This window comes from Diceros bicornis, chromosome 23 (assembly GCF_020826845.1).
Source record: "Diceros bicornis minor isolate mBicDic1 chromosome 23, mDicBic1.mat.cur, whole genome shotgun sequence".
Classification (NCBI taxonomy): Eukaryota; Metazoa; Chordata; class Mammalia; order Perissodactyla; family Rhinocerotidae; genus Diceros; species Diceros bicornis.
In genome coordinates this window covers 27,015,374-27,026,785 of record NC_080762.1, presented here as the reverse complement: position 1 = coordinate 27,026,785, position 11,412 = coordinate 27,015,374, and the positions used below count along the sequence as shown (strand labels likewise).

At 36.1% G+C, this 11,412-nt stretch overlaps 1 protein-coding gene across 1 annotated transcript in view; it reads right to left on the bottom strand.

The window, feature by feature from the left end:
• Positions 1-672: 672 nt before the first annotated feature.
• SEC63 (SEC63 homolog, protein translocation regulator) overlaps positions 673-11,412 on the bottom strand; it is a 71,624-nt gene continuing 60,884 nt past the window's right edge. The window contains exons 18-21 of the mRNA XM_058566514.1: positions 11,027-11,128; positions 7,018-7,116; positions 2,726-2,830; positions 673-1,758 (exon numbers count right to left, since the gene is read on the bottom strand). Coding sequence (XP_058422497.1) covers positions 1,615-1,758; positions 2,726-2,830; positions 7,018-7,116; positions 11,027-11,128 — 450 coding nt within the window. The 3' untranslated portion in view covers positions 673-1,614. The remainder of the gene's footprint in view (positions 1,759-2,725; positions 2,831-7,017; positions 7,117-11,026; positions 11,129-11,412) is intronic.

Genomic DNA, 11,412 nt, shown 5'->3' with positions numbered 1-11,412 from the left:
GAGCTTCCCACCAAAACCTGACTCGAAAATTAAACCCGTCTATTTGTAAAATGAAACAAATCAATGGCATTCCTGCTGGCTAAGGAAGGGTCTTGCTAACAACTTCACAAAATAAAAACAGGTGATGGAAGTCCCAATGAAAAAACTGCTTTGATCATATTATAAGAAATATTACATCCTAAATTTAGAACCAAAAAAAGCCATTCACATTTTTGGTAATTTTCAAATTTTATTTCCAACTACTGCAGTAATAAAATACCAGGGGTAATTCTGCATGGAAAGTGGTAACGTTTTACGTAAATGAGGTCACAAGTTAGTATTCCAACAGTACCCTTGGCCTATGAAGATTTTGGTAGGAGAGGATTATTACAATCAGTCCTGTAATATTACAGACTTATGCTTCCTCCATACCTAGTAATAAAATTAATCATCTTACCTCAATGATTCATCATGTATACATTTCTATGCTTTGTAAGCACTATCTTTCCAGGTTGCACTACGTGAGGGAGAAATTCCTCCCACTCATGGGTTTTTCTATAGTATACAGAAATACCAGTCACTTCACAGTAATGTATAATATTATTAAATTTCTGGTTGAAAAATAAAAGAATGAATTATCCTCTTACATCCTTTCTCTGGGAGTAAAAAGACACACACCATCACAAACGTAAAATGAGTCAAACTTCTATTTTATTGACAGGAGTCCAAAATGAATACAAAAAAATGCCTCCTTTGCATGTTATATATTTTTTCCTTAAAAGGCTTCTGATAGAGTCAGGTAGATTAAAAGCTAAGAATGTATTTCAGCTTTTATAGTGAACCTTTTAAAAAAGGTTTAATAACATAAGTCACCAACGTTAGAGAACATATGGTCCCACAATCATTTTTAGACCCATAGCTTATAAAAAGAATTAGATCCTGCATTGATCTGCTAAAATAGAGGCTTAAAAATGTTTTAAGCCATTAAAAGCCATTTTTATAATCTGTCTGATAACTCTGGGCAATTAAGAAAAGGAAAATTCTAAAATGTAGCCCTCTATATTATGTGGAATGTGAAAGAATGCCAACTTATGACCAAGATAGGTAAAAATAAAAGGTTTAAAGCTATGAATGGAGCTGTTATTTATAAATAGTCTCGTATCACTGCAAAATGTCAATAAACGAATGATAGATCTTATCAACAGATTAAAACTTGAGCAGATGTTACTTAAAACATATTTGTGGTATTTATCATACTTTAATGTTTGCTAAATCTAAAGCTAAATGAAGAAAAGTTGCTCATTCATAGGTTGTTTTTCATGTACCTTTACTTTTCCTGGGACCATAAACTGATCAGATAATACATAGCCCACACTTCTGGACAGTTGTAACAAAGGGTTTATTATCATTTGCAGATGAAATAAATGCACCATCCCATACTTGAAAGGCTTGAAGAAGCCTTAAGCATTTTTCAGGCTGTACCAAGGCACGACCACTGCCTAGTTATATTATGCACCCACTTCTAGTAAAAAACTAACACCTCCCATCAACATCAATTCTGCACTGTTTCTGGTTTATTATACACTTCCTAAACAGCAAAAATTTGCAAATATTGTGGTCCATTCGTAGTATTGCTTAGTCATCCTCTTCATCTTCTTCTTCCTCTTCCTCAAAGCTATCTTCAAAGCCCTCACTGTCCTCCTGGTCTTCATCTCCCTCTATGGCTGTATCCCACTGTGGGTGATTTTCTGGCACAGGCTTAGCCTCATGAACCTCCAACTATAAAGAAGAATTAAATGTAGACATCAGAAATTTGGGGAGGAATAACGGAAGAAATACCTGATAAAGAAAAGGTTTTCTTTGACAACAACAATTATAAAGAAATAGATTTTGGTTGTAACTCTAAATTTAACACATTCATTTGGAATAGACATTCATAACAGAAATAAAAAGGTAAATCTACTAACATGTAAATGTAGTTAAATTTCTAATACAGTTTGCTATTTTGATTTTATATAAGTTATACTATTTATTCTGTGGCATGCAAGATAATTGTGATTCTTGAGCAAGAACACCAAGTAATGTCTTAATAAGTTTTCTGCTGATGGAAGAAAAACTCAAGTGTGACTTGCAAAGAAGTATTTTGCAGCCTCCAGACTCATAAAGTAAAATTCTATAGCCAATGGAAAGAAAAATGGTACCCTCCTGGGAAAAAAAGAGGTGCATCCTACTGGCTCCCTTTACTTTGGGACTCTAATACACAGTGCAACAATACTTCAGCACAATCTCACTAACATAAAAGAATGCCTTTTATAAAAACCTCAAGTGAAATGGTAAACACTGATGGGCGTGTGCTTCAAATGATACTTATACAAAGTATACTCTAAAATGATAAAAAAAAAGTTTCAGAAATTAATAAACACTCCAACAGAATCTGTGGGAAAACACATCTGCTTTTCTAAAGAAAACAGAACCCATTCGTGAGGCCCTGTAAAGTTATAGCATATTATAGCACATTAAAACATATCACTTTATATTCAGGGACCTAATTCATTATACTCCTTTAACTCAACAACTTAAGTTTATTATTGAAAGAGTAGTCCATCAAGTATATCATATATAAAGTATGAGATGACCTCTTTTTCCCTCTATTACTCTACATTTCAAAACTAGAAATGCTTCCCTAGTAATATTAAGTACTTACTCAAACAGACAACTATATTTATTGAAGAGTTACTATTCTTACCTTCAACGGTTTAATCTGATCCAAACCCATATAGGAGTCTGATCTCAGAAACACTGTATATTGATAATTTCCAGGCTTGCCTGGTGCAGGAAACTTTAGTTCTACCTAGAAGATAAAATCAGCACTTAAAATCTTTATTTTGAGGAGTGGAAGAAACAACAGCTCACTCCTAAAATTCCTAGACCTAGACTATTTAATAGCTAGGTATTTACGTAGATGACATAGGAAGTCCTAACAAATGTTACAAAAGTTCTAACAATAATACCAAATATATATATGAGGTTTATGTCATATATTATCTATACTATACAAAAAAGAAACCAAATTAGGCAGAATTGATGGGGTTAATTTGTATCTCCACAATTCAAGAAAGCACACTTAAAGCAATCAAGTTCTGTGTTGACCATCACCTTGACAACTTGAAAAAATGAAGTAGGGTATAAAAGTAAAACAAATGAAATATTGGAATTAATAAAAGAGACTTCACCAGACAGGAGATAATTCTTGTCAAATTTTCTTGTTTTTCAGATAAATGCTGTGAGATAATAGAAAATATATATACTGGTCTCTGGCCCCAGTTCCTGGCACACAGCTCCTCAAACCCCTGTAATTTTCTGAGCGATAAGAGCACAAGGAGCATGTTCTGTTCTAATATTTGGTCTTTGACCCCGGTTCCTGACATCGAGCTCATAAATCCATCGGAAGTTTCTGGGTAACAGAAATGTGTTTTCTTCTAAAGAGGTGACCCTTAGTGGGCTCTCCTAGATGAGGGCTGGTCACCAGAAAGACCAAGCCACGACTACAAGCTGGGACTTTCAGCCCTACCCTTCATTCTCCTGAGAGGGGCTAAAAATTGAGTGAATGATCAATCATGCCTACATGATGAAGCCTCCATAAAAATCTCCAAATAAGGATTCAGGGAGCTTCTGAGTTGGTGAACACATGGCAATGCTTGGAGAGTGGAATGCTCAGAAAGAGCATGCCCCTTCCCACATGCCCTATGCCTCTATTCCATCTGGATGTTCATCTACACCTTGTATCATATGCTTTTACAATAAACCAGTAAACGTGTTTCCCTGAGTTCTGTGAGCCATTCTAGCAAACTGTCAAACCCAAGAAAGGGGTCATGGGAACCCCCATTTATAGCCAGGTGGTCAGAAGTACAGGTGACAACCTGGGACATGCAATTGGCATCTGAAGTGGGAGGAGCAGAGGGTGGCAATCTTGTGGGACTGAGCCCCTAACCTGTGGGATGTGATGCTATCTCCAGGTAGATAGTGTCAGCACTGAGTTTTTAATCTGTAGGCCACTCAGCTGGTGTCACAGAGAATTGCTTCATGTGGAGAAAAACCCACACATCTGGTGCCAGAAGTGCTGTGAGAATGGTAGTAGTATGAGGGTAAAGGAGAAACACACAGACCTATTTCCTTTACAAATGTCCAGTGCCCTATCAGGTCAAAAAGATATTTTATTTCCTATCAAATCATAAACTTCAAATACAAAGAGTTACAAACTCTTATAAATTTCAATACCATTTGGACAAAGAAAGAATAAATTTTTAAGATGACATTTGGATGTTCTGGTGATCTGCCTCCAATCTCCAAAATCCAGATTTTGTAGGCAAGATTATATACTAAAATATGCCATTAAAACAAGCAAACTAGAAAAAATCATGGGAGAATCTTTTTTTTTTAATTAAGCTCACAGTTTGGCCTTTCTAATTATAACACAAAACCGGAAATCATAAAAGAAAAAATTACCAAATCACACTACAAAAAAACTCCAAATAAATAAATTTATTTATATTTTGCTTGGTAAAAACAACCATAATAGTAAAACAAACCAGGGAGAAATATTTGCAACACATATCACAAAGGGCTGATTTCATAGTATTAAAAAAAAGAAAAATTCCCAAAACCAATTTAAAAGACCACTAACCCAACAAAACTGAACAATGGTCACAAATAGTCACAAAAAGAGAAATGATTCAAACACACTGAAAGATGTTCAGTTTCACCCTTAAGAGAAATACAAAATTAAAAATACACTGAATACAACTAGCATAGTAAAAATTGATTCAGGCAAGGATCATCAATGTATGCTAATATGAGGGGGTAAAAGAAACCTGTTCTTTGAGAACAGGATATTCACAGAGTACCCAAGTTATCACCCCACAGATTAGAGGAAAAAGTACCTTTTCCAATAGAGAAAAGCCATAACTAGATAATCAACCATAACATCACCAATGTGAGGCACACTGATATAATGTGCACCTGATGTGATGCACCAGAGGTTACATCACCTATGCAGTATTTTTGCCAAAAATATTTAAAATAAATATAATCACGAGTAACCAAGAGTCAAGTTCAAATTAAGGGATATTCTATAAAATAACTTGCCTAGACTCTTCAAAAATGTCAATGGTATGAAAAATTTTAAAAAAGAAAGGCCAAGGAAGTGTTCTAGAATAAAGAGGAATGATAACCAAATGCAATGCATGATCCTTGATTGCATCCTGAATTTAGAAACAAAACAAAATAAAAACTGTAACAGACATTAGTGGCATACTGGGGGAAATATGAATATGGACTGCATATTAGATAATAATACCATATCAATGTTAAATTTCCTGAATATAATAATTATATTGAGCTTATGTAGGAGAAGGTCTTTGTTCTTAGGAGATATATGTTCAAGTATTTAGGAGTCTAATGTCACGATGTCTACAGGTACCTAAAGTGGATCGGGGGGAATACACATACGTGTGTGTGTGTATGTATTTTGTGTGTACACATACAGAGAAACATAAAACATGGCAAAATGTTAACAATTGATCACTGTAGATGAAGGGTCTACAGGGGTTCATGATACTGTGCCTGCAACATTTTTATAAGTTTGGAACTTTTCAAAATAAAAGATCAGAGGAAAAAAAATAACACTGAGATGTCATTTTTCACCTTTCTGATTAGCAATGACATTCAAAATGTCTGACATACTGAGAGGCAACGGGCATACTTAAACATTCATTCTGCCTATGGAGAAATAAATATCTATCAAAACTACAAATGTACAGAGCCTCTGATTCATTAATTTTACCTCTATGAATTTATCCTATAGATATTTGCACATGTGCAAAATCACATATGAGGTTATTCACCGCAGCAAAAGACAAGAAACAACTTATAAGTCTATTTAAATAGCAGTGTTAAATAAACATCCACACAGAAGAATATCACGCAGCTGTAAAAATGAATGAGGAAGATTTTCTGTACTAACATGGAACAAATTCCAAGTTATATCACTGAGAAAAAAAAAGCAAGGTGCCAAACATGGTGTATGCTACTTTTTGCATAAAACTGGGGAAAATATACGTAGGTATTTGCTTGTAATTTACACAAAACATCACATGAAGAATACATAAAAATTTGATAAAGGGGAAGGGGTGACTGCAAGACAGAGACGCAAGATGTTTCAATGTGTGTACTTTTGTATATCTTCTGAAATATTAACTAGGTGAATGTATTATCCATTCAAAAATAGGCAAAATCTAAATTAAAAAATAATAATAAAATCACTCTGTCAAAGAAATACCCTTAAGTTTTCTCTAAGTGTCAAATCAACAATAATAAACTACTTCATACATCTACTACTTGGTTACATGGGGGAATAAAAGCTTTTTGGATTAAAAATCAACATCATGGAACTATCTTAAAATTCAAAAGCCTTGCTCTTGGCCACCAAGCCCAGGCAGACAGAACCTTCTTCCTAAAAAAGTAACAAAAAATTAAGAAGAAAACAGAAAGGAGTTCCCAAGCGTAAAATATGTTCATCACAATGCTATATTAGTGACGTCATTAAGAGGGGACAACGCCACGTAATCAAAAATTCCATTCTAGAAATCTAATCACTAGTTCTTACATTTGTTTTTAAGACAAAAGGTATATATCTTAGCACTATCCAATGAGGATAAACACCACAGATTTTTGTAAAATATAATTAAATTCTGGAGAAGAGAAAGCATATGTTCTTAGACACTAACAGTGAAATCTCCCCAAAATAAGTTGAGAATAAGTTTTTAAAGGACTGACCCTGCTGTCTGCCTTTAACAAGTCAATACTTCATAAATTTTCAATGAGTTCTCCACAAAAGACATCAGAGAAAGTTATAAAATGTCTTAAATAAAATGCAATAAGCCAAACATGATAAATTGATTTCAAAAAAAGATTTTATGAAGCAGTATGACAAGAGGCTGTACATTTATAAAAACTCAAATAACGTGGTTGGATAATTACCTCTTCTGTATCTTTTAGTGTACACACATGATATGGCATAGATATTAACGTCTGTTCCTTCCTATCTGCAATATAAAGCCACCACCATTCTTGTTTTTCCTGCAAAGAAAAAAGAGTATAAATAATCAGAAATAACTAGAGAAATATACATAGTTTTGCCTTGTCTCATTTTAGTGGTATTGTCCTTATTTTATTCATTGCTGTATCCCCAGCACAGACACAGTGCCTGGAACAAGATAGATGTTCAACAAATATTTATTGAATGAATAAACTGTTCTTAACCATTTGTAGATCCTCTCTCCAAAAGAATTTTGTATGTAATTTTAGGGTTTCAAATGGCCCCTTAAACCCTACTGATGGGCCTCGGTATTAAAAACCTCTGATTACCTTAAATGACAAAAGATATTCCAAAAAAGAAAACAGTATAAACTATTACAATATCATCTAGCAAATCTTAGCAATTTTTCCTACTAATAAGCAGAAGCCAGAAAGTAGGAGTGAAAGTGACTTGAGAAACCAAAAACAGAAAGCAATACATTAAAACACATTACTTATAATAAGCGAGTATCTCGGATTCTAGGAGCCTATTTATACCTTTCACTGCACATGATTTTAATAAGCTCAGCATTTTTAAATACACTTCATAAAAGATCAGGAACAGAAAAAGAGCCAGGTAAAGAAACTGCCCCCAGAATGTACAATGACAGCAGGGAGAACTAACAGGAGACAGAAAACTATTTAAAAAAAAAATCACAAGACCAAGCAGTCTGGAAGCACCAAACGTCAGTGTGCTCACTGGCCATTGCTGTAAATATTACAGAACACATCAGGAACTGTTTAGTCATCTGCTTAGGATCCACTGCTTAAGAACTGGGTAGGGGGCAAGCCCAGTGGCCTAGCGGTTAAGTTCGGGGGGCTCTGCTTCGGTGGCACAGATTTGGCTCCCGGGCGCGGACCCACAACACTCATCTATCAGCGGCCATGCTGTGGCGGCAGCTCACATATAAAAAGAGAAAGATTGGCAGCAGATGTTAGCTCAGGGTGAATCTTCCTCAGCAAAAAAAAAATGAATTGGGTAGGGAAGATATCTTCCTAAAATGGCTTCAAGAAAAATCTTCTGCAGCTAAAAATAAACTCTAGGATATTCTAAACACTCACTTAACCAAAACAACACTACACTATTCTAAATTCCTAATTATCCAAAAGAAGGTTAAAAAAATAACTTTTTACTGAAACCAGTTTCATAGGGAAAATGTGTTTTTAAGCCAAAATCACTTGCACTATTTTATTTTGACCATAAGACATTAAAATTTGATTTATCTTTCTAATAATGCTACACTAAGTTCAATTAAAATTAAGTTCTTTTGTTTAAATGCCTTAAACTACAAAGCACTGCAACATTAATAAGCAGAATAAATAAATCACCAGCACATGATTAACCCAACTTCTGCTTAACCCAAGGGTTAGGACTACCACAATAGGTATATGTGTTTGTTTATGCTTGTCTATGTGTGTTTTGCACACACAAAGAGGGTAAAAACATAACAGACTCAAAGTGGAGTATTAACACCCAGGCTTTGTGGGCCATAGAGTCTCTGTTGCAACTACTCAACTCTGCCATTGTAGCACAGAAAGAGTGAGTGTGGCTGCCTTCCAATAAAACTTCATTCACAAGAACGTGCAGGGAGGCAGATTTGTCTGCAGACTGTAGTTTGCTGATGCCTGTTTTAAAGCCACACAGACCTGGATTATTTCACTTCTCTAAACCTCACTTTTCTTCTCTGTCAAATGATGAGTGCCTATCTCAGGTCGTGTTGTGAAGACGAACTGAGGTTATTACACAAGTAAAATATATGTTAGAATGCCATGCACATAGAGTGCCATAAATGACAGTTATGATTATTAATGAAATGAGGTGAACACTTCTATTGTTTAAGTGTTTCTGACATTTTATAGTGTGTAATATACATGTATGTAATATAAGAAACATAGGGATATGTTCAAGAATATGCATTTCTTCTTTACCTTTCCACTTGGAGAATCCCTTTCCCTCGCTTCTCCCAGGCTATTTAAAATCAAGAATATTTATTAAGAAGCTAGTGAATATCAATCTACGGCATTACACCTGTGCCTAGACTCTCTGATGCACACGGTAAAAGTGGAAAAGATGTTGTACCATGAGTTATTAGTACTTAAAAAAAATTATCCTGTTGTGTGAGATTCCCAACCATTCTTAACATTAAATATAATAAATGAGTTTCAGTAACACATTAACTCAATTATTAACATAAAACTTTAAATAATTTAAGTGGGTAGTGTGGTAGTTAGGGTAGTTAGATAGGTACATGGGAAGGTAGATAGGTAGGTATCAGGAAAATCCTAAATAAATTTTGTCTGATAAATAGTACTTTGAGATGTTTACCATGCAGATGCAGATTAAATTAGAAAAAGGCATTTTCACTGCTAAAATGTTCTAAAGGAGTGAATGAATGTTTTTGCCTACTAACTAAGCATGGTCTAAAATGAAACTGTATGTTACAAGGGCACAAATTATGCAGCTTAGAGCATCCCATGGCACTTTTAAAACCAATCAATGAGTGGAATTTATTCGCTCGAGAGCCTTGGTGCTGGCAGATTACCACTGCAATGGGCAAAATGCCCCTAACAGATGGGCTAAAGCTCAGGACACGCCAGAAGACCAGTGCGCGCATTAAGACGGAATCCTGGACTGGCTTCTCTCCAAAGTCAAAACAACAGCCTACGCAGAGTCACTCATTTATTATTAGGAGAGCCAAATTACTTAGGAATTTGCCTTCAGAGGCCCCCAGCAACTCAGGATTGACACTCTAGACCAGAAAGCAGATTTATACATGAAATTACCTGCCAAACATGAGTGGTGAACAGAAGGTTCTGCGGCAAAGCTGTGAGGCAGTGTGTGAAACAGCTTCCCTGAACTAACAGGCAACCAGTTCTTGACCTCTCGCCACAGACAGAATCATCCACAAAAGCAAAATGTCAAGCAAATCCCAAATTCATTTGAAAGACCAACAACACAGCCTATCAAGATCAAAAGCTGAGCAGGCCACAACCACAAAGTAAATAAAGACAAGGGAACAAACAGCACTGCAATGACCTGTCCTGAGTACGGGGCTCAGCTACACTCAGCTCTTACTGAACTTAGCTGGTCCCACAGTCATGGGCTTGCCTATTCCAACGGACTGGGGGATTTACAGGGGCCAGAGCAAGTCTAGCGGCTCCAGGTGCCCAGTATAGGACTCTCAGAGAAAATCCATGGGGAAAATTTAAGAACTTTTTCATCCTGTTTAAAACTTGAGGGCCAGCCCCATGGCTTAGCGGTTAAGTGCACGCGCTCCGCTGCTGGCGGCCCGGGGTTCAGATCCCGGGCGCACACCGATGCACCACTTCTCTGGCCATGCTGAGGCCACGTCCCACATACAGCAACTAGAAGGATGTGCAACTATGACATACAACTATCTACTGGGGCTTTGGGCGGAAAAAAAAAGGAGGAGGATTGGCAATAGATGTTAGCTCAGAGCCGGTCTGCCTCAGCAAAAAGAGGAGGATTAGCATGGATGTTAGCTCAGGGCTGATCTTCTTCACAAAAATAAAAAATAAAAAAACTTGATAGAAGTGACAGATTCACAACTGCCACATAGTCACAGGCAAAATACACATCTGTCTGAGTAAGACTGCCTGAACTGTTAATGAGAAATCATCACTAAGCATAACCCTCAGTAATCGGGGCACAGAAAAGACAGAAGCACAGGAAACCACAGAAATAGAAAGTTAATAATCCTCTTTTTAACCAACCGATTCACTAAACGTAATTTATACTGAAATATATCCTTCGAAAACGTGGGCTCATCAAGAAGAGACCACATTTAGCACAACTGAGCCAGTACACACCACAGAAGGATAAAAGGCAACTGAGAAATATCTGAAGAGAAAGTAAATGGAATAAGGAAACACTAGGCTGTGTATAACTCACCTCAGGAAAGTAAAGACTATAAACAGGATGTGTTATCTTTGATTTGGTTTCCAGGAGAGCTCTCTCCTTTCGCTGTATACTTTGTTGTAATTCTTGCCACTCCTAGTAAAGTAAAAATTAAATAGTGGAAATCAAGTATATTTTTGATCGTTCTGAGGAGTTTCCATCTTCTTCCGGCTATTATTCCTAACAATGCTTACCACTACTGAGTTCAGTCCCACAAATCTGATCATTTCCTTGTTCAAAACAAACACTGCTTCTTTTCATAAATCAAAACCTAAGTCCTTTAGCATGAACTACACAGCTGTTCGCAGTCTGACCTGGGCCTCTCTCTTCAGTCTCCCGTCACTGCTGTCTCCTTGCACTTTTTATTCCAGTCGTTTGAA